The sequence below is a fragment of the Ochotona curzoniae genome, unplaced genomic scaffold (assembly GCF_017591425.1).
Source record: "Ochotona curzoniae isolate NIBS_2020 unplaced genomic scaffold, NIBS_Ocur_1.0 contig_908, whole genome shotgun sequence".
NCBI lineage: Eukaryota > Metazoa > Chordata > Mammalia > Lagomorpha > Ochotonidae > Ochotona > Ochotona curzoniae.
In genome coordinates, this window is record NW_024466607.1 from 9,233,359 (window position 1) to 9,256,344 (window position 22,986).

Consider the following 22,986-nt stretch of genomic DNA (forward strand, 5'->3'; position numbering starts at 1 on the left):
TCTGCTGACTCACACATCCACTCAATGCCAGCAGCTAAAACCCCTGTCCTTCATGGAGACTTTCTTATAGACGAGGCCTAGGAAATAGTAGCAAGAATCAGGCCACATGCCCCGTGTCCCTATGAAGGGAAGAGCTGGGGTGGTTGTCCTGGGGGAGAGCTGTTGCTCCCTCTCGGCTCGGCCTTGAACGGCCTCTCATAGTGGGGGCCTCCGTGCCCTATGTCCTGCCAGCACAGACCTTGGGCTGTCCTCAGACCCTCAGGGTTCGCTGAACCCCATCCTCAAATCTGAAATACTTCATGTGTCCAAAGGCTTTGAGGCTTTCGCAGAAGGCTCCTCATGCAGGCACGGCTGGGGCCGTCACGGCCATGGGTGATCCACGAGCTTTCAGGGACTCTGCGGCCCCAGCTCCACCCCCGACCCCCCATGAAGATTCACCTCCGGCCTCAGTCTTCGTGACGTGGGAGGGTGAGAGGACCAGGGAAACCGCCTCCCCCGCTGATGGCAGATGACGTCCCCCTGTCCGCACAGGCGCTCACGTGGCTGTCCGCACCTGAGCTTCTGACACTCCTGTCCCCCCCAGGTGGCTGCCCTCACAGGTGTCTGGGAGGGTGGGGGGTGCAACATCCTCCATGTCACAGGGCTCTGCCCCCTGGTATGTGTAACGCTCTCATGGGACTGCACAGAAAACCGTGTTATGGCCCTGCAAGCTCCCTCTCCACCACACCAGCTCAGCCCGAGCCTCCTGCCTCAAGTCCAGACTGTAGCAGCCCGCCCATCGGCCGGTGACGCCCCAGCCTGCCCCTCGGACCTGCCTGTGGCTCCTTCCACACAGCCTGGGCCCAATGAGGGGCTGGGGGGAGGTGGCCCTGGGGGCGGGAGGTCCCTGCCCTGCTAGTTCCTGACCGCTTAGTCTCTTCCTGACCTCCCGTGGTGCAGGGTGCAGGCCGCCACCTCCCTCTCAGTCAGGCATGTCCAGTCTCCATGCACTGTGCTCCGGCCTGCCCCTACGACCGCTCCCAGAAAACCGGGGACGGCGGGCCGGGGTACCCCATGCCCCGGTCAGGACCCCCGGCCTCAGCCCTGCTGAGCAGCAGGTAAGACATCAGCCTGTGTACCCCACTTCCTCACCCCCACCACCCTCCCCAGCCAACCTGTGCACCCCCTCCTCCCTCAGCCCCACCACTCTCGTGGCCTCCAGGAGCTCCTGGGCGCTGACCTGGCCACACTGGCTGTTCCCTGGGGGTGACTGCCCTGGGCTCATCTCTGGGTGTAGGATTGTGCCCCCCCCCCCACAGTACCTATTAAGGTGAGGCTCAAGGTCACCCAGACAGGAAGTGGTGTTGCTACAGCCACCTCCCTGGAGGGAACAGGCGCCAGGCAGGTGTGAAGTGCCCCAATCCCTGCCAAGTAAACTTGGCCCTCACCTTAGCCCCAGTGGACTGTGCTCTGGTTTCTGTTGCAAACGACCTGCCCCCTCTCCCTGACCCGGGGGCATTCATGGCTGGTGGGAGTTGGGCATGCCCTATCCGACTGACCCAACCTGGCTGCCCAATGCCATGGCGAGCCCCGGGGTCTTTCTCAGTTGTTGAGCAGTTTCCCAGGGACTTGTGGAGGAGCTTACGTGGACAAAAGCAGGTAACACTGCTCCATATCATGGGTGTCCTCCTTTCTTGTCCTCACTCGGTTACAAAGAGACAGTGGGAGAGGGGCTTGGGGAAATACAGGGAAAATTAACGAGGGGCTCTCCCCTATACTCCTCAGATAGAGATGTTTTTCCCCTCCCTGGCAAGCACGGGGACAGATGGGAGTGGCTTGCTGGGCTCAGGCCATTTGGGCCAGTTCGGTGCCAGCTCAGTGCGAGCTCAGTGCCGGGGGGGCCTGGTTAATGTTTCTGCCCCATGCTCACCTGCCTGCTGGGCACCAGTGCCCTGACCTTCCACCAGCCGGGAGGGCAGGGACTGTGTTGGAGGTGGACATGGAGGGGCTAGAAGACTGGGAAGCCCTGGGGGTGGTGCCAGGGTCGCTGCCCTCCAGCTGATCCCAGACACCAGCCACGGTGGCTTCCTGGGCAGCTGCTGGCTTTGTACCGTAACTTGTTTTCCGCTGTTGTGCTTTTGTGATGTGTTGCTTTGCCTCAGACTTAACAATTTCAAAGGCAACTTTACCCAGATCAAGTAGACTTGTCTGAAAGTCTAATTTCCCAGTCACCCTCACCTCCATCAAGTCTGCATGACTGTGTGTTTTGCTCAGCCTTCCGGACACAAGCTGAGCCCCAGGAGGTGTCTGTCTGTGCGTCTGAAAAAGACAAGCAGACAGAAGGACGTTCTGGAAGCCTCCTCTGTTAGGAGGTCCTGGTCAGGTCCCTCTCTGCCCCACAGCCTAGTCTCCGGGGCCAGAGGTGGGTCCATGAGCGGCAAGAAGCGGGAGGGACCGGAGGTCTGCCATCGTTGGGGGAATCATGGAAAGCCTCCTGTAGGTGGTGACATTGCCGGTGGCCCTGCCTGGAGCAGTAGGCTCCTTCTGAGAGGGCAGAAGCAAGTCCAGTGGGGAGAGGCCACCATGGATGTTTGGCCTGAAGCCCCCAGCCCTCGTTACCCCCCCTGTCCTGCAGCTGGCACTGAGGAACGCCCTGCGCTACTTCCCGCCAGATGTCCAGGAGCTGCTGGCCCCCGAGTTCGCCCAGGAGCTGCAGCTGTATGGGCACATCTACATGTATCGGTTCTGCCCTGACCTTGAGATGAAGTGAGCACTGCTGGGCGTAGTGCCCAAGGGGGCCCAGGAGGAGCGGGAGGGCGCCCCGGGGAGGGACCAGGCTGGGGATGGGGATGGTCAGCAGTGGTGGGGGATCCAGGCCCTGCACACAGAGTGGGAGTGGTACATTGTCACCTGCCAAGTCTGGAGCCCGGGAACGACTGTGGCCCCCGGTCTGGCCAGAGGGCGGCAGGGCACCTGACAGACAAGAGTCTAAGACCGGGCCCTCCCGGCCCAGGCTGGAAGAACTGTGCCTTCTGGGGTACAAGAGTATTCTAGTGTTCCATGGCAGATCTCCCTCCCTCCCCCGGCGTGGTCCCGAGGCAGTCTCCCGGCCCCTGGAACTCCAGCTGGGATTTCCCACTGTGGTGCACCTGGCATTCACAGGCCTTGTGAAAGCCTGTGGGGCTGGGCCTCACCCTGGCTTCCTCACCCAGCAGCAGTGGGCCAGGACCTCCCTGGGTGAGACTGGCACCCTGGTATCACTCTCGGTTGCTCCTGCACCAGTCCGAGGCCAGAGTGGCCTGGAGTCATCTGAGAGCCAGTCATGTCCCAGTCTCTGATCCTTGGGTGCCTCCCAGTCTGGTGTCCATGGTAGAACTGGTGCCCAGGGGTGTTTGTTGAGTGAATGGCCAAACACGTGAATATATGCTACCCAGAGGCAGAGCCTGAGGAAAGCTGGACACACTCCACCCCTCCACCCATGCAGGGCCTATCCGATTGATCAGTACCCCTGCCGGACACGGGCGGCCGCGGCCATCATGCACATGATCATGAACAACCTGGACCCCGCCGTGGCCCAGGTAACAGCCAGGGAAGCCCAGAGCTAGTGCAGCAGACTGGCAGGAGTTGACTGGAGATTCACAGAAAGTTACAAAGCTGGGACTGGGAGGCCCCTGTCCCTGTTCCTCTGCTGCCCCCTGGTGCTGGCATCATTTCCATAGCACAACCTCAGAACTAGCCTGTCCATCAACACCATCGTAACAGACATGTTTGGAAAAGTGAGCCCAAAATGAGCTTAATTCTGCATTTTGTCCCAAGTCACCCATGAAGTTCTGATCTTAAGTCTTCCACCTAAACGTCCTTAGGGAAATGTTTGCCCTCTCTTTCCATGCTGAGTCTTTGCAAGCGTGGTTGCTAGCTGCCGTGTTGGATCCAGCCACATGAGCTTGTTGCAGCCTTCTTTAAGTACATGGGAGGGACAGCCTGTGAGACCCTGGTCCCCTTCCAGCAGACCCAGGCAAGGGGCCAGGGGTCTGCCACTCCGCATCCATCTGTGGCTCCATGGCCCCTGCCTGGATCCTTGTCTCATATGCCCTGGTGTCTCCTGCAGTTCCCCCAGGAGCTGGTGACCTATGGAGGAAACGGGCAGGTGTTCAACAACTGGGCTCAGGTAGGTGAGCCGTGCGGCCTCTCCCTGTCCTTTCTGGTCCAGAAGGGACCTTTAGAGATCCCAGGTCTCAACCTCTGAGATGCCTGTTGTGCCAGCCCTGGAGTTGGGCTGGTGACCCTTCAGTTACAAGGATGGGCAGAGGTGGGGGACCACTGGGGGCGCCAAGCCCTCTAGAGCACTGTGGTGACCTGAAGGGACTGGATTGTGGGGCAGGGACCAGGGTGGTGGCTAAGGGGCCCCAGAGTGGCTCTGTAAGCCCCGTCTGTGGTCTCCCTCCAGTTCTGGCTGACCATGTCCTACCTGGCCAAGATGACGGAGGAGCAGACTCTGGTCATGTACAGTGGACATCCTCTGGGCCTCTTCCCTAGCAGCCCAGGTGCCCCTCGGCTGATCATCACCAACGGCATGGTGGGTCCAAGCGGCGGGCATCGCACCTGCCAGGGCTGGCACAGTGGGTTGGGCCATAGGAGCTGGTATGCTAGGGGCTGGGAGGAGAGCCTGGTGACCTGGTTCCCTTGTAAACCCAGCACCTCTGCCTGCTGCCTCCCTCCTTTCCAGGTCATTCCCAACTACTCCTCCAGGGCGGACTATGAGAAGCTCTTTGCTTTGGGGGTCACCATGTAAGTTACTGTTCTCCTTTGTTAATCGCCTTAGCCACACCTCACCCTAAAACAAAACGTCAAAGTTGGGTATAAGTTTTGAAAACTCCCACCATTAAAATGGAGTGCTGGGATTGGTTCCATTCTTTCATGTTCTCCAGCAGGTTATTTTTTATATATAAATTCCATGGTTTTTAGACATATGTGAGCAACACAGCATATGAGCATGATTTTGAATTCTGCCTCTCCCCCTATACCTGACCATGAGAGATGTCAACCTAAGAAAATTGGAAGAATCTGCGTGGTTCTCTACCACTCCACTTGCTTCACTGCGTGTCTGTGTGTGCCTTGGTCCACTCATTTTCTCAGCTTATTTCTCTGTGCCTCACAAAGTGAGTTGTAAATCTGACTGATTGGAATTCAGTGGTTTTGTTTTTCTTGAAGTGAAGTTTGCACGTGGCGAGACACACATTTTAAGTTTTAAAGTGTTTATTCATTTATTTGAAAGAGAAAGAGAATCTTCCATCTGTTGATTCAGTCCTCAAATTGCTGCAATAGCCAGACCCAAAAGAGCCAGGAACCCCCTTCAGGCCTCCCCTTTGGGTGAAGGACCCCAAGAACTTGAGCCAGTCTCTGCTACTTTCCCAGGCATGTTAACAGGGAGCTGGATTGAAAGTGGAGCAGCCAGGACTCGAACTGGCATCCATAGGGAATTTGGCATGCAGGTGTTGACTTAACTTGGCGTGCCATAGCACCCTCAGGCAATACATGTCTCAACATGCCCCATGTGATGGGCACTGCAAACTCTGCACCTGTGTGATTTCTAACCTCTGCCTCCACCCCAGAGAGCTCCCTGGTGCCGCTGTCCCCTGAGTGTTTCTTGCTTGACAGCTCTGCCATCAGGTGTGGTCATGGGGGGCGGCTGTGGTGGAGAACAAGATCCTACACTATCCCAGATCCTCCAGAGCAGGTCTAGCTAATGCTTGCCCACATGTGATCTGGAGAGTTTTGGCATAGGTGTGCCCAGTCACCCCATGTAGAAAAGGTGTCCTGCCAGCTCACGTGTGCCTCCACAGCCTGGCCCCTGGGCTGTGTGCCACAGGACACCATGCTTATGCTCCACCTCATCATATCCCGTCACCTGTCACAATGTATGGCACCTTCCCCTGTGCTTCCAGAACCTTCTCACGGTCAGTTGCTGTCTGTGTGGCCAGATATTCTTCAGCATGGCTGTTTTTTTTTTTTTTAAAGATTTATTTTTATTATTTTTTCATTGGAAAGGCGGATATACAGAGAGGAGAGACAGAGAGGAAGATCTTCCGTCCGATGATTCACTCCCCAAGTGAGCACAATGGGCCGATACTATGCCGATCCGAAGCCAGGAGCCTCTTCCGGGTCTCCCACTTGGGTGCAGGGTCCCAAAGCCTTGGGCCGTCCTTGACTGCTTCCCCAGGCCACAGGCAGGGAGCTGGAAGGGAAGCGGGGCTGCCGGGATTAGAACCGGCGCCCATATGGGATCCCGGGCGTGCAAGGAGAGGACCTTTAACCACTTGCGCCACCGCGCCGGGCCCAGCATGGCTGTTTTAAACAAGCAAATACACAACCATTTGGTAGAGAATAAAATTTGGTTTTGTCTTTCGGGGTAGTTAACCGTTCATTTGAAGTCTTTTGAAGTGGGATCCTGTCCCCGGCCTCAGCCCATGCTTGCCCCTCTCTCGCTCTCTCTGTGGGCAGGTACGGCCAGATGACAGCGGGCAGCTACTGCTACATAGGGCCCCAAGGGATTGTCCACGGCACAGTGGTAAGAGGAAAAGGCCCAGACCTCGCCGCGGTGGGTGGCTTGTGGCTGTGGGGCCTGGGTAGTGGCTGTGCCTGAGCGACCTCCTCTCTCTGCAGCTCACCGTGCTGAACGCCGGGCGCCGGTACCTGGGGGCAGAGGACATGGCTGGGAAGGTCTTTGTCACCTCTGGGCTGGGTGGCATGAGTGGGGCTCAGGCCAAGGCCGCCGTCATCGTGGGCTGCATTGGTGTGATCGCGGAGGTGCGCTGGCTGGGGATGGGGGACGCTCCTGTCTGCAGCCCTGCCTACCCCCTCCTTCCTTTGTGACTGGACCCCTCGCCTTCCTCCCTGGACCCTCCCCCGCCTTCCCCAGAGAAAGGTGACAGGAGAAACAGAAAGGAGACCAGGAGTTTTGATTAGTCACAACTGTGTGATTTGTCTTGCATTGACGTTACACCTGCACCATTTATACCCGTATCTCAAACCAACCTGCAGATACTTCCATAAAGAAGGTTTTGTTGTTTTGTTTGTGTTGTTTTTCTCATGCAACCAGCTATGCTGGCCCGGGTTCTGTAGTTCAGAGACGGCAGGGCCACATCTCTAGATTCCCCACAAGTGCAATGGTGCCACTCAAGCACCAGCCATCAACTTCTGAGACAGGAAGAAGCAAGGAGGGAAGCTGTGAGACAACTCTGAGTAGGAAAGCTCCATTCCAGGAACTCTTTCCTCCCAGGAGAGGGTGGAAACAGACCACAGGCTGCTGTGGTCGGCTGGGATGTGATGTATGTCACGGGGCTGGGCACACTGTCATTCTGAGGAAAACCCAGGCTGTGCTGATGAGGGGCAGGTGGCATGAGGGTGGCTCAGTGCCTGCCCCCAGACTGCGGGAAAGGCAGGGTGATCTCTGTGGAGGGTGGTGCTTTCCTACTGAGCGTGGCACCCTTAGGGGCCGTGCGTCACTGTGTGGCCTGTGTCTTGTGACCCCAGGTGGATAAAGCGGCTCTTGTGAAGCGCCACCAGCAGGGCTGGCTGATGGAAGTGACCGACAGCCTGGACCGCTGCATTGAGAGACTCAGGTACAGGCCCACGCTCAGCTCAGCGCGAGGGGATGTGGGGAAACCTGCAGAGAGGCCTGGGGAGGGCTGAGCTGCTCCGCATGGGCATGATGAACGCATGGCAGCTGGCCCAGGTGGGCACCACCCTCCCAGAGGTCATGCTATGACAGCATCACAGGAGAGAGGGAGAGACAACTGCAGACATTCTGTTCCCGCCGGAAGTCATCGGGTCTGTGCCCGTGGTGCGCTGATGTACGGCTCATGGGTGTCCTGTCAGTGTGTGATGCTCCCAAGCTCAGCCACCGTGTGGCCTCACAGAGCCTGTCCCGTGGCAGGTACACAGCTGCCCGCCTGTGGAGGAGGAGGGGAGCTGTGGAGTTGGTTCTATGTGCATATCTCCGTGTGTACACGAGTGTCCTCTTGTGCCTGTACATATGTGTGTGCGCGTGTGTGTACATGTGTATGCGTCTGCAGGAGTGTGTGTCTGTGGAGGGGAGTGACCCCTCCTTCTTCACAGTTTTGTTTTCAGCAGCTTCAGTTGCCCCCGGTGAACAGCATTCTGGAAATAATAGTTGGATAATTCTAGAAATAAAGAATTCTTCAGTTTCAAATAGCTGTAACTCCAGTACATGGTTATGACTGCTTGAGTTTCTCCCAAGTGGGTTGTTGTGCATCGCTTACTGTGCCTGATTAATAAGCTGAACTTGACCCTGGGGTATATGGGCAGCATGGGGCACAGCAGACAGGGTTCAGCTGCCAGGGATCTTAGCAGAGATCCTCCCTGAGTAAGAAGACACACACTGTGTGCACATGTGAGCATGTGTGTGCTTGCACGCATGTGCACACTACATGCATTGCTCATGTGTATGCATGTGTGTGCATATGTGGATTCAAGAAACCGAACAGCCTGGACAGGTGTGTTTCCTGTTGCCAGTCCCCTGGGAGGGGGTGGGTGGGGGAGAGGCTGTGGGCAGCTGTGAGCAGCTGTGGCAAGGTCCTCTCTCCTGCTCTGTATCCTTTCAGGGAAGCAAGGAAAAAGAAGGAGGTGCTCAGCCTTGGTTACCATGGCAATGTGGTGGATCTTTGGTGAGTGGCAGGTGTTAAGTTGGTGACCTCAGGGACCCCAAGACACCAGATCCTCTGGCAGAGGCCTCAATGCTAACCCAGCGGTTCTCTGTCTCTACCGTGGCCAATCTGCCACCTTGCCCAGGGGGACACAGACCTGCTGACAGGTATGAGGGTGGCACAGTATACTGCCACCCCCGCCACCCATCCTGCCTGGCTTCCCCAGGGAGCGCCTGGTCTATGAACTGGATACAACCGGGGAGCTCCTGGTGGACCTGGGCTCAGATCAGACGTCCTGCCACAACCCATTCAACGGCGGCTACTATCCGGTGCAGCTCAGCTTCCCGGAGGCCCAGAGCCTCATGGCATCTGACCCTGCTGCATTCAAGGCCCTGGTGCAGGAAAGGTGAGGGCAGCCCACACTGCTGCCCTGGGCAGCCTGACTCATCCTACTGTCAGCACTCCTGCTTCTCCAGTGGCCAGCTGTGCTGCCCCAGGCAGGATTACAGCCTCTCTGTGTATTTGCCTTTTCCTGTTAGATGGGATCATGGTTGGTCATAGGGACATGCACCCCTCCTGGGAAGGCTGGGCAAAGCCCCTATTTCCTAGTGCGACTCCTGGCCACAGTATCTTCTTTGAGGGTGTTTGGAGGACTCAGCAGGGCACTAGGGGCAGAAGTGGCAGGGGGTGGAGTGGGCTTGGAGGGGGCAGCCCCCCAAGGCCCCAGACTCTCCTTGGTGCCGGGATTAGAAGTCAGCAGCAAGTTGAATGAACAGGGAAATGGGAGGGACAGGCCGCTCAGGTGCCTCCCTGATGGGTGGAACTGACACCCCCCTTCCCCTGTTGCTGCAGCCTGAGAAGGCAGGTCTCAGCCATCAACAGACTGGCCCAGGAACACTTCTTCTTCTGGGACTACGGCAACGCCTTCCTCCTGGAGGCCCAGAGAGCAGGTGGGAGAGGGAAGGGACTTTGGGCCTGGGCGGTTCACACCTGCCCCTGCTCTGGGGTTCCCAGTTTCCCTTTGTAAGTTCTTCCCTCTCCCACTTCACATTCAGAGTGGAGTCATCCAGGTAAGGCAAAGGGAGACTTCCCTGTCCCTCAGCCCAGGCCTTCCTTCTGGTAGCTGGGCTTGCTGGTGGGACCCTCTCTGGGCCCCAGTGTCCCCACGTGCTTGATGAACATGACCTACTGTCAGGAGAGCAGGTGCAAGGCTCAGGTCTGCGCTCCAGTGCCTGAGGATGCTGCTGTCCATTGCTGTGATGGGAAACACGCTCCCCAGCTGTGGGGCAGGTGCCTCTGTCATTCAGGCCCTGCCCCGCCTCCTCCCTGGGATGGTGTGCCTCTTTCCCTTCACAGACTCCATGTCCTGAGGCACACAAATGGCCATCTGCCATCTCAGGCCATGTCTGCCTTCTCCTCCTTCTTTTATTTAAAAGGGGACCCCTCTGGTCCCTCCCAGCCTCCCACGGAGTTCTTTGTGGACCTCATGTGCTCACCTGGGGCTGATGCCTCTGTCTACAGGGGCAGATGTGGAGAAAAAAGGTGCCAATAAGATGGAATTCCGCTACCCTTCATATGTCCAGCACATCATGGGGTAAGTGACCAGGTAGCCACTGGTTCTAGGACACCCATTGCTGCCTGCATCCCCTGTTAGGGCCTGGGGCCCAGCCGTCCAGGAGGGCAAAATCTCAACCTCTGACTGCCACTGAGACCTGCTGGTGGCCTGAGACGTCTGGGCATGGGTCACAGAATTTCTGAGCATGGGACAAAGGAAGGAAGCCCAAGGGGCTGCACCCAGCTAACTCTTGCAGGTGCAGGAGCCCTGAGTGAGCCCTGGGCCTGTGCACCTAAGGTCACTGGCCTCAGGAACTTGCCACCTGCGAAGGCTGGTTCAGCCCCTGTGACATCACCCAAGGCCAGGTCCTCACACTGGCTCCTTTCTCCAAACTCCTGAGTGTCAGTGGCTGACCTGTGGCTGGCCTGCAGCAGCATCTTGAACAGCCTGCAGCCAGAGCTAGAGAGAGGGCAGGCAGAGTTCTGGAAGGGCCATGGAGGGTGGGGGTACTTGGAGGGCTGGGAATGGGCACAGGGGATCAGGGGTCCTCTGAACTCTGTCCATGTCGGGACTTAGGGTTCCCAGCCCGTGTGCTGGATGCTGACCTCGGTGTCACAGGTCTGTCCGCCTGCTGCACATTCCTGGCCTAGCCGGTAGGTGTGGGCAGCTGGGAGTGGCAGCTGAGGAGGCTGTGTCCTTGCAGGGACATTTTCTCCCAGGGATTTGGGCCTTTCCGCTGGGTATGCACGTCAGGGGATCCCCAGGACCTGGCCGTCACAGACCAGCTGGCCACATCTGTGCTGGAGGATGTCATTGCTGCTGGAGGTGACACCACTGGGTGGGGACACTTGTGGGGGTTGGGTGGTCCCTAGAACTGCTGCCTCTGTAGGCACAAGATGCCTGTTCTCCCTGGGATCCCACATGCCACTGGCTGGTTTGAGCCTACTGGGTTCTCAGCTGACCACACCAAAGGGCTCAACCTCCTGGAAAGCCAGGGGGAGACCTGGTCCCCAGATGTCATGCAGGTGCCACATGGACACTGAGTTCTTGCCCTCCAGAGGGGACCTCAGCTCTGCTACATGGTAATCACTGCAAGAGGCTCATGCTCAGATGGCTCCCAGGGCTCAGGAAACTGACATTCAGGCTGCCCTGGATATCCCACAGTCCCTCTGCCACCCTGTCCCTGCTGTCCCCCACGGCCATGTCCCCGGGAGTACACCTCAGCTTGTGTCTCAGGCTGAGCTGCCCCCACCACTCTGGGCATCATGACCTTTCACTTGTACCAGGCCCATGGAGATTTCCCTTAGGTCTGTGCCTCTCACGTTCATCTTGAGTTACCTCATGTGTATATGAGGCAGACAGGGAGACAGCCAGAGAGTAAGCTCTCAGCCAGTGAGTCACTGCTGACGTACCTCCAGTGACCACGGCTGGGCCGGGCTCAAGTTGCTAGCCAGAAGCACAAGCCAGGCCCCCCGAAGAAGGGGCAGATACCCAGGTACTATGCCATCCTATGCTGCCTGCCAGGATCTGCACTGGCAGGAAGCTGGAGCCAGGGAAGACCCCCAAGCACATGTCCCCAGCACATGGGCACCTTAACCACAGTCTTCGATGCTGGGTCTGAGTCCTGTCCTGTGATGACTGCCTGAGCCTGCCTGACCAGAGCCTGCTCTAAGTGCATGTATTGGACACTGTCCATCAGCCTCGGGGGAGAAGGCAGTGCTATGACAAAACTTCCTCAGTTGCTGGAGCCCTTGCCTGTCCCCACCATGGCTTTTTTTTTTTTTTTAAGATTCATTTATTTTTATTGGAAAGACAGATTTTTACAGAAAGAAGCAGAGACAGAAAAGTCTTCCGTCTGCTGGTCCACTTCCCAAGTGGCCGCAATGGCCAGAGCTGAGCTGGTCTGACCTGAAGCTGGGTGCCATCCAGGTCTCCCATGTGGGTGCAGGGTCTCAATGCTTTGAGCCATCTTCCACCACTTTCCTAGGCCATACTCGGAGAGCTGGATGGGAAGTGGAGCAGCTGAGACATGAAGCAACACACATATAAGATCCTGGCACTTTGCTAGGGGAGGATTAGCCAAGTGAGCCATTGCACACTCCCCATTCTCCCCTTCCCCTTTCTCTGGGGCTTTTTGGCAGGTCTAGAGATACCCTCCTCTGGACCTGTCCTTTGACCTTGCTGTCCACTTTAAAGCCAGTTGCAGGTTCATTGGGCTGGGGTGGGGCTGGAGAACCAGGCTGAAGTTAAACAGGGCCACCTGCTGTGGGCAGGAAACCTGGGGCAGAGACCCTGCCCACAGCAGGTGGACTGCTGGATGTTTAGCCATCAGCCCTCCTGGAAGAACCACTGGGCTCTTGCAGCCGTTGCTGACTGTGGCATGGGCACTGCCAACATGGCCTAGGTGGCCCTGTGTCTGGGACTGGGCCATCCAGGGAGAGGCCCACGCCATCCTGCGGCATTTCCACTGGACAGATGACCTTGGCAGGACAGTTCCCAGGAAAGTGTGGTAAAGTCCGAGGAGGTGATAGCCTTTGTGTATTCTCTTCATTTTTGACACATTTTTAAAAATATATATGAGTTAATTTCTTTAAAATATCAATGACCTCTATGTTAATCCTTGGCTCATAGAATTCTAGAACAAATGCCTTATGTGCTCTCAGGAGCAAGAATGGACTGGCTCCTGGGCACCTGGGCCTCTGCCTGCCGCCATACTCCTCCAGCCTGAGCCCTCACAGGCTTGTCCTCCCAGGATGGGCTGAGCCTGGCCCTGCCCCAGGGCCTTTACACGTGCTGCTTCTCAGCGTGCGAGTTGACTCTTGGCCCTTAGTGCTCAGTTTGTTAACCTTCTCAGACAGCTTTAGGTCTCCCCTCACCACACCCCAGTGATTTGTTCTCATCACAGCTACAGTAGCTGCCATTCCTGAGCCTGGCACGGTGTGTCTGTGCTCAGCAGGCCCTCTCGGAGGAGAGAGGGCACTACAGGGCTGCATGTGCCCATGCAGTCATTCACAGGACTGTTGGCATCTCCTGAAGTCAGTAAGGCTGGCATGGTATGGGGTGGGTGCTAGGTCCGAGGCATGGCTCCAGGGCAAGGTCAGGCCCTCCGGGTGGCAGGGTCGGGGGCTGCTGTGGCACATGACCCTCTTCTGCTCTCCCCACACCCCGCAGTGAGGCCATCTGTGAAGCTGCAGTACTTGGACAATATCCGCTGGATCCGAGAGGCTGCCAAGCACCGCCTGGTAAGGGCATGGGGCCAGGGGCCAAGAGAGCAGTAGCGCTGGGCGCAGGCCCACAGGGGGCAGCTGGAGGACACTCCAAGCCAGCGGGTGGAGTCCCAGCAACCCATGAGCACGGTGCTGGTGCCACACTGAGCATGCGTCATCCTGCCAGGCTGTGTGCTTAGAAAGGCTGCAGGTGCTAAATGGTCCCCATTATGTGTCCCAGCACTACCAGACAAGTTCAGCGAGGGGTGTGTAGCCTGGAGTTCGGGGGTGCTGTGGCCTGAGTCAGTCCATTGCCCTTCATCCGGTGGCATGGCAGGGGTGGCCCTGTGGAAACAGAATGCTCAGACTCTGGAGCAAGATCCACTGGGCCAGGCCTGGGTCCCTTGCCGTGTTCTCAGCCGTGTGACTCCGCCCCTCTGTCTGGTCTGCGGAGGTTGAAGTGGTGCTCCAAGGGGCCCTGGCCGCACGCGGACCGCAGTGTCTGGGTCTGAGCACGTGGCCCCGTCCCAGCCCACGATTGGGATCCTGCCTGTGAGAGCAGGACGGGGGCTGCTCCCTGCAGAGTGCTTGCCATCTGACGTGTGTTCAGGACTACATGCTGGGTTGGTGTCAGCAGCTGGGCCATCCTCAGGGGGAGGCTAAGGGCGCCGATAGGATGGAGGACAACAGAGAGGACATTTGGTACATGCATTTTCAGCTGTGGGCCTCGTGTGGCCCAGTGGGTCCTTGGCCTGGGGTGGCAGGGATCGACGGACAGCTCTGGTCTCCTGGGCTCTCAACCTTGAGCTGTGGTTTGCATTAATCCCACAGCCACAAAACCTCTTATGCCAACCACAGGCTCCAGGAGACCCCCTTCCCAGTGGGAGGAACGCCTGGGGCTCAGGGAGGCTGTAGCTGCAGGTGGGATGTGGGGTGGAGGAGTGAGCCTTGAAGGAGGGGCCATAGCATGTCTGTGTAGGGGACACAGAAGGAGGAGGCCAGGGTGAGCCTTGTGACATGGCTGCAGGGATGGGGCTGTGCTTGTCTTCATCCTTTGTCTTTTCATTTCATTTTTATTTCTTTGAAAGGCAGAGTTACAGAGAGAGAGAAAGAGAGAGAGAGTCAGAGAGACAAGGATCTTCCATCTGCTGGTTCACTCCCCAGTGGCTGTAATGGCTGGGATTGGACTATATTAAAGATAGGAACATAGAACTCCATCCTGGTCTCCCATCAGGGAGCAGGGTCCGAGGAGTCACACCATCCTTCCCAGGTGCATGAGCAGGGAGCTTGCCTGGAAGTGCAGCAGCTGGGATGTGACCTTCAGCCCCACATGAGATGCCAGTGTGGCAGGTGGTTAAGCTCCTATGCCACCACTGCCATGTCCCCGTCCCTTGGCTTGGTGATCACAGAAGGGAGTCTGTGTTAAAGACTTCTGTGCCATTTCTTCTCCTGTTCTCTCTTGACCAAGTTGGCAGCCTTGTCTCACTTCCTCCCCAGTTCTTCTACCAGTGCTGGAGCCAAATTGCGACATCAATTTACACTGGAAGTTTTACAAAACGGATTTGAGGAGCAGGTGTGAGTAAAATAAGAGCTGTGTGCTTGGAACTTGCAAGAAGAAGGAAGCAAGTAGACTAGCTATTCTGGCCAAGCCCCAACTCACCAGCAGATGCCAGGCTGCCTCCCTTACTGGGTCCTGCCACTTTTGCCCTGGCCCATGCCAGGCGGCTGTGGCAGACCCTACTTCCTTCAGGCAAACCATGGTTCCTATGCCTCCACACTGTTGACTTGTGGGCCAGACCAGTTGCTTACATTATAAAGCAAATTATTTTCATTTTATTTAGGGGTAGGTAGGGGGCAGGAAGAAAGAAAGAGAGAGGTCTTGCATCCAGTGGTTCACTTCCCAAACGTCTATGATAGGCAGGCTGGGCTACCTGAAGCCAGGAGCCTGGCTTCATGACCCAAGTACTTGAGACCACACCTGCTGCCTCCACGGTCCATGTCAGCCGGAAATCGGGTCAGTGGAGGTGAAATGGATCCCAGCCACTCAGGTATGGAATGTGGATGTCCCCAAGGTGCAACTTAGGCCACTGTACCCAACAGCTACCCTTATTTCATTATTGTAGTGTATTCATTTGCAGGGCAAAGTTACAGAGAGAGAGAGTGAGAGCAAGACAGAGAGGAGAAGCCAGGAACCTTGAATTTTATCCAGGACTCCCACATGAGACAGCAGCCCAAGCACTTGGACCATCTGCCACTGCTCTCGCAAAGCACATTAGCAGAGAGGTGGATCAGGAGCAGAGTAGCCAGGATTCAAACTGACACTCTGCCACAGGATGCTGACCTTGTAGGTGGCTGCTTAACCTGATGTGCCATGATGCCAACCCCTGGCTTATTTCTCTCAGCATCATATCCTCAGGGTCTGTTCATGCGGAGGTCAGAATGCCCCCCCTTTGCTGGGCCTTGTGAAGGATGGTGACCCCACATTACATGTTACCTAAAGTGCGTGCACTATGCCTACCCATGCCAGCAGTACCCTCTGGACCCTAGTCATGGCCGGATTCCATCCTGGGGCTAAGCAATGACTCATTTTCGATCACTGAAGCTTTGCCTCCTGGAAACAGGGGCCAGTGTCCTCAAGAGGTGCCACCCCCAGACATACAGACACCAGGATCCCAGTTCCAACCTCTGTGTGGGTTGCTCAGCCTTCCCATGCCCCTGTCTCCTGACCTGTAAGAGAGAGTTTTGGACGACAATGACATCGTCTTTCTTGGAGGAGTGACGCATGAGAACTTGTGCATAACAGGCGTGAAAGCCCGATTTGAAACCACGCCAGGTGGTGTTGGCACTGTGGCTGGCACAACGCTCTCCGTAGGCACCTCCTGTTCTTACACATTCAATTCATGTTGTTAACGAGCATGCTTGGTGCGGTTGGCGGTCCAGGGTCGCTTCCTCACCATTTCTTTCCCCACTCCGTCTGGATCCAAGAAATCTGGAAATTTCTGCAGCACTTAAAATTCCCAAACAGGAGTGGAGGCCAGCGGCATGAGCTGCTCCAGGCATGAGCTCGTGGAGGGGCGTTGGGGGGGGGGGTCCCTGTGTGCTTGAGGACACGTTGAAACTGATGAGCTTGAGATTCTGCCTAGGGACCCACAGCCTCGACAGTGGTCCTGCTCCCAGGGGACCCCCAAGGCCTCTCTAGGGGCCATTCGCTGACGACGGGACAGCAGTGTCACCCTAATCTCTCTCTTGTATCTCCAGTGCTTGACATGGTCCCTCTCTTGGCTGAGGCGTCTCTTGCCTCTCCCTCTGCAGGTGGTGGGCTCGCAGGCAAGGATCCTGTACTCGGACCAGAAAGGCCGCATCGCCATCGCTGTGGCCATCAACCAGGCCATTGCCCGTGGCAAGATCAAGGTGTTGTGTCCTCTGTGTATGTGCCTGTGTCACCGGCCCCCTCCTTAGACCCCCTCGCCTTCAGGCAGAGGGCCACTGCTGGTCTCAGCAGCTGGTTGCTGTGGGGCAGGGGGGTCACCTTGGGACCCAGGCTCTACCTGGGGAGCTGGGGAAGGAGGAGGGAGAGCACACTGGTGGGGAGCCAGCTGCCCCTCTGGGACCCTCTGTGTGTCACAGTTCATGGTGGAGAGAGTTAACTGGAAGCCGGGAGTGATGTACCCCATCTTCTGACCTGTGCCTACTGTGTGACCTCAGGCACATCAGGTGCTCTCTGGACCTCCGTGTCCCCCTCTGTGAAAACAGTGACATGAAGCCTGGACGCCATCATGGCACGTGTGCCCTCAGCTCTGCCCATTTCCTTCCGCATTAGCTCTGCCCTTTAACAAGGACACGGGTCTCCAAGTGCACGTGCTTGCAGGGCCTCGCCTTAGTAGGCTCCGTTTCTTAAATGGAGCCCATTGAAGCTTTTTTAATCAAGGACCCCAGGGCCACCACGTCACTTGACCTGGGGCTTGCACTGGGTGCTCTGTCACTTGGGGCGCTGCGTCTCCCAGACCCTGCCCCGAGCGTCCTGAGCTCTGTAGGGGAACAGAGACCGTCATTCACACTTATAGGAAAATCCAACTTGGTGTCTCCACCTTGTGCTCACGGCTGCGGATGGCGTCAGAAACGGCTGGCGCTGCCCTTGCTGGCAAGCGCCCATTTGCAAGGCGGGGAACCCCAAAGGCTCCGGGTTGGCCTCACCTTCGTCCTCTGTCTTCTGCCGGATGGCCAGCAGGGGACGCTGCCGGCCCATACCTACTTCCTTCCCTGCTGTAGGCGCCGGTGGTCCTGAGCCGAGACCACCACGACGTGAGTGGCACCGACAGCCCCTTTCGGGAAACTTCCAACATTTATGACGGCTCCGCCTTCTGCGCAGGTGAGGAGATGGAGTGTGGACTTGACATTGAGACTTCAGACTGATGCATTCTTTTAGACACAAACGTGAATCACACCAGGGAAGTGGCAGCAGGATGTAGGGCCGCCCAGCCAAGGGCTTTGGGGTTTCCGCCCGGTGCCCAAGCAAACGGGGCTGGCTGGTTAGGTGCCCTGGGCTTGTAAGTGGACTTGGTCCTGCCACTTCAGGCTCCAGGGGGAGAAGTTGCTGCTTTGCCTTTTCTAGAGTCTAGAGCCGTGTTTCTTGCATTTCTTGGCCTGGGACCCCCTCCCCACCCTCACCTCCCTGCCCACCCTCACCTCCCTGCCCACCCTCACCTCCCTGCCCTGGCTGACAGCAGGAGAAGGTTCTTAGGATTTCTCTGGTTGCCTCCCCGTGAGCACCCCATGGGCTTCTTGGTGGAGAAGCCTGCCGGAAGAGAGAGCACAACCATCCTTGTGTCTGTGTCCCCATGGGCTTTGTGGTTTCAGGCCAGCTCATCTTAGCAGCCTGGGCCCCTCCTGTCACTGCAGGTGACCTGTCGCAACCTCCTCTGTGTCACATTAGATGGTCAAACTGGGACCTAAGCTCTCTGAGGGGGTCCAAAAAGGCTGTTTATTTAAAAGCTGGTCCCTGCCCCTTTGGCTGACCCTGGAGCCAATGTCCCTTTCCATCTGTTTGCCCCGTAGCTGGCATTCTGTGCTGGGGCAGAAGACCTGCAGGGCAAGAGGACAGGCAGTTCGGCCCTTGTGTTCCAGCCCAGGTTCTTGAAGCACTAACCCATCCCTGGTCCCCCCACCTGCCACCTTTGCCCAGTCTGCCCAGTTCAGGGAGGGACTGACAGTGGTTCCCTGTCCCCTGCAGACATGGCAGTGCAGAACTTTGTGGGAGACGCCTGTCGCGGGGCCACCTGGGTTGCCCTTCATAATGGAGGCGGTGTGGGCTGGTAAGGTTTCCCAATACAGCGCCTGGGGGTGGGGCTGGGCCCGGGGGCTCTCTCCCCAGGCACCCCCTCCTTCAGAACAGCTTCACTCCCTCACATTCCCATGCCATCTGGGAGGCCGTGGGACAAGAGGGCATCCGGGGAGGGGGACCTTGCCTGTGCCCGCTCACCTTTCTGGGTTTCACACAGGACATCAGTGACATCCTTGTCATGTCAATATGGCTTTGTTTAAAAAATGTATTTATTATTTGTTGGAAAGTCAGATATACAGAGGAGAGACAGAGAGGAAGATCCTCCATCCATTGATTCACTCCCCGAGTGGCCACAGCGGCTAGAGCGGAGTCGATCCGAAGCCAGGAGCCTGGAGCCTCGAGCCTCCTCCAGATCTTCCACACAGGTGCAGGGTCCCAAGGCCTTGGGCCATCCTTGACTGCTTTCCCAGGCCACAGGCAGGGAGCTGGATGGGAAGCAAGGCAGCTAGGATTAGAACCAGTGCCCATATGGGATCCCGGGCGTGCAAGGCGAGCACTTTAACTGCTAGGCTATGGTGCCAGGCCCCAATCTGGCTTTTTGAAGCTCCTTTCTCGTTCCCACCCTGAGCAGGTCCCACCTGAGGAGCTGAGCTAGGGTGGGGTAGGACAGTGTTGGTGGGGGGTGCGGTGAGAGATCTCAGGCTCTGGGTGCCAGCGTACCTGGCTCTCAGCCTTACCCCCTATTCAGCTACATCCCCAGTGTGCCCTGTGAGTGCTGGTGCTGCTAGGGAAAGATCTCACATCTGCTAATGCTCATGTTACTGTTCACAGTGAGTAACTCACGTGGCAGATGCCTGCCAAATCCCCGTGTCTACTTTCTCACCTAGCCTCAGAAGGATCTGCCCCTTTCTGGGTCAGCCTCCTTGGGCAGAGGACACAGGGCTTCTTAGCTTGCTGGCAGATGGGCAGGGAAACAGGTAAAGCTAGTGGCCTCAGGAGTTTGAGTCAGGGAAAGCGGATTCACATTTTGGGCGTAGAAAGGAGAAAAAACAAGAGCAGGACTGGCAATATCAAGGGTGTTTCCTGGGTGTGTAACTGACAGCAGAGCTGAAGCTGGTCCAGCAAGCCCAGAGGCACAGCACAGACTCCCCTGGGTAATGACACAGAAGATGAGGATGGTGCAGGTGTCCTAGGCTGATGGAGAAGAGAGCAGAGTGCAGGGATGCCACTCGCATCCCCGAGGACATAAACTCAAAGGAGAACCTGCAGCATGCAGGGTCCGAACAGCAGAGGAGCTAGTTAGGAGGCAAGAAATCGTGAAACTAAAGGATCCCGGCCTCCAGTAACTAGGATTCCTAGGAAGATCCGGAAGTTATATCAGACGATGAGGGAGCGATGCTAGGGGGCCTCAAGGAGGTGTCTCTGCAGGATTGCACTCACAGAACTGGAGCTGGAGCAGACAGAGGCCAAGGTGGGCTGGTTTGTGGGTGGGCAGGCCTGAAGCAGGACATGACACTGGATAGGTCAAGGTGGACTGGCTGAAAGCTGAGCAACAGCAGGCAGAGGCCCGCGTGTGCCCCCTCCCTACCTGGCTTTTGTGTGTAGCAGGTCTGCAGGCTGCAGGGTGGGCCACACAAGACAGGTCTCCTTGCTGCCAACGCTTGCAAAACATTGTTTCCGTCTGCTCAGTGCAGAGTCGGCCCAGGGCGTAAACTGGAACCCTGTGCCGCCTGTTTGCAGGGGCGAGGTGATCAACGGGGGCTTCGGCCTCGTGCTGGATGGGACCCCGGAGGCTGAACAGAAAGCCAGGATGATGCTCAGCTGGGATGTCTCCAACGGCGTGAGTTGCCCCCAGCTTCCCCAGTGCCCCCTCCTGCCCCTGGGCAGAAACGAGACCAAGTTCTGGGCATGCTTCCTCCACAGCAGTCAGAGGCTCCCACACCCTCCAAGCCCTGGCCTTACACCCTAATCTAGCCTTTGGCTGTCCCAGGTGGCCCTGTCCCTGTCCCCTCGCTGGATTTCAAAGTATCTTTCCACCTCTCTAAAGGCAGGGGCAGGTGGAATCCTGCCACAGTCACACTACAGCCACTGGGGGACCAGGAGATGATGGAGGTCAGAGGTCAGGGAGGGTGAGGAGGAAGGGATTTGAGGAGCCAAGGACAAAAGCCCATGAGTGGCTGGGAGAGTTCTGCCCACTTTTGCTCAGGGAGACCTCACTAATTGCCAAGCACAGATAGACTGGGGAAGGCTTGTGCATGTGTGGGCAGTGGGCAGGGGGAGGAAGGAAGCCTGATCCAGGAGAGGCCAGGTGGAGAGGAGGAAGTGGACTGGGGAAAGAATTGAGGCAAGAGCAGGCCCAAAGCTCCTGGCCCTGTGCCTCCCTGGGGGAGACGAGCTCTTTCTTGGAGATGGGGGCACTGGGGCAGGTGGCATATCCATCAGCTTCCGGTCAGAGAAGAGATGAAGTCGGGAGGGAGGGATGGTCTGGGCAAGAGAGGAGGAGGCCTGAGCTGCAGGTGGGGCAGACATCAAAGAGTGAAACTACAGATGACCTCCGAGGTCGCAAAGTGTATGGGGCAGGTGTTTGGGAGGCAGACTCCCAAGGGTGGGGTGGCAGGGTGGCGACAGAAGCTTAAAGATGACCTCTGAGGTCCCAAAGTGGATGGGGCAGGGTGTTTCCGAGGCAGAGTCCCTGTGGTGGCACAGCAGGGTGGAGGTGGGAACCTCTGGTGGTGGTGCCAACACTCCATGCTGCATTCCCCAGGTGGCCCGGCGCTGCTGGTCCGGGAACCAGAAGGCTCGCGAGATCATCTGTCAGACCATGCAGGAGAACAGTGGCCTGGTGGTGACGCTCCCCCACGAGGTGGCAGATGAGCGCCTGCTCCAGCAGGCCCTGCGGCCCTGAACCCTGGATCCCCTCTGTCCCCTCCTCCCAGCCCCCTCCTGGGCTTCAGCACCTGACATCATTGGCTCTCCCTGGGGTGGAGCCCCTGGAGAGGTACCTCAAGTGGCCCCATCGTAAAGATGAGCCAGAGGAACCCCGCAGAGCTGAAACCCTTTGCCCGTGACCTGTGCTCAGCCCCAGGTGGACCGGGGATGTCGTGGGCAGAGCTGAATCCTCCTCCAGCCTGTCATGAACAGGTGCCTGGAGGCTTTGAGGAATTACCTGCCTGGCTCCTGATTGAGCTGCACAGCAAGCAGGGTCCTCCTGGGCTTGTTCGGCCGGTTTGGTCCTCATGCTCCACCTCCCGCCTGCCTGTCCCTTGTCCGAAGCTTGCTCTCTATCCCTCTGTCTGGACAAGTACTGTCATCTGTCCTCCAGTGCCCCGGGCTTGGGGACACAAAGGGCTGGAGCATACCCTGGGCTATGCAGCAGTGTGAGGAGGAAGACAAACAGAATAAAGGGTGAAGAAGAGCTGTGCTGGCTGGCTGTCAGGCTGGGTGTGCAGACTGTAGTAATATCCCACAAGCCCTGCTTGGGACCTGGGGGTCCTTCGGGAGTCTCGTCATCCTCTGAGACTGGCACCTTGCAGCCCCCAGGGTCTGGCTCCACTCTTGGGTGTAAGGTCCTGAACAAGGCCCCTATTCTTGATTGATAGACTCCCCCTCTTACAGCACCCCCTTGCCTTGGGCCCTGCCTCTGCCACACCCCAGCAGGCAGGTCTCTGAGGGACTGCACGCTTATCCCCTGCTTTGAGCCAGGGTGGGGAGGAAGACAGAAGCATGGTGGGCCGGGGGAGGGTGGGAAAAAGACCACCCCTCCCCCCAGAAGCCCACCCAGGAGTGGGGACACTGACATCCTTGGGCTCACACAGGGGACGCAGGCCACGCCCTTTGGGGAGAGGTGAAGGAGGCTTGGCTGACTCTCCTACTGGTAGGCACGAACCCCCACCTTGTGCTAGGAAGCCAGTCGTTCATGTGTTCTCACCTACAGGGAAACAGCAGGGAATGGGATCCTGTGGCAACTTCACTGGCAAGGGCAGGGTAGCCTGGACCATGAACCCCATTTCTATCCCCCCTGCACCCTAACTAGGCCTTAACCCAGCCTAAACAAAAACAGAAGGAGACCAGAGTGCAGGTGTCTAGGGGCTGGATTCTTTCCCTCCCCCATCATGGCCACTTCCTCTTCTCCTAGAGGCCCCTCCCCCAGTCGGTTGCCAACACAACCCTGAGTTGCTCTGGACAGCCAGTGGCCCCATGGAAATACTTGCTTTTCCAGTCATCCGGCCTTGCCATCAGGCGTGACCCCTGGCCTCTTTCCGGCTATGAGATGAAGTGGAGCCAGCTAGGCAGGCCCCT

General features: G+C 57.5%; 1 protein-coding gene across 2 annotated transcripts; it reads left to right on the plus strand.

Annotated features, from left to right (window-relative positions):
• Positions 1-911: 911 nt before the first annotated feature.
• On the plus strand, positions 912-21,657 carry UROC1 (urocanate hydratase 1). 2 transcript variants are annotated; one of them, XM_040994924.1, is made up of 20 exons: positions 912-1,097; positions 2,615-2,745; positions 3,464-3,557; positions 4,088-4,147; positions 4,427-4,555; positions 4,706-4,767; positions 6,481-6,547; positions 6,643-6,786; positions 7,513-7,601; positions 8,604-8,666; positions 8,872-9,051; positions 9,498-9,595; positions 10,167-10,239; positions 10,904-11,025; positions 13,372-13,442; positions 16,719-16,817; positions 17,676-17,775; positions 18,637-18,718; positions 20,428-20,527; positions 21,452-21,657. In XM_040994924.1, the coding sequence occupies exons 1-20, from the start codon at positions 972-974 to the stop codon at positions 21,590-21,592; spliced, it is 2,031 nt and encodes a 676-aa protein (XP_040850858.1). In that variant the 5' UTR covers positions 912-971; the 3' UTR covers positions 21,593-21,657. The 2 variants fall into 2 exon arrangements, with proteins under 2 accessions (XP_040850858.1, XP_040850857.1); XM_040994923.1 differs by having other exon boundaries at positions 972-1,097; positions 7,513-7,613; positions 8,526-8,666.
• Positions 21,658-22,986: the final 1,329 nt, after the last annotated feature.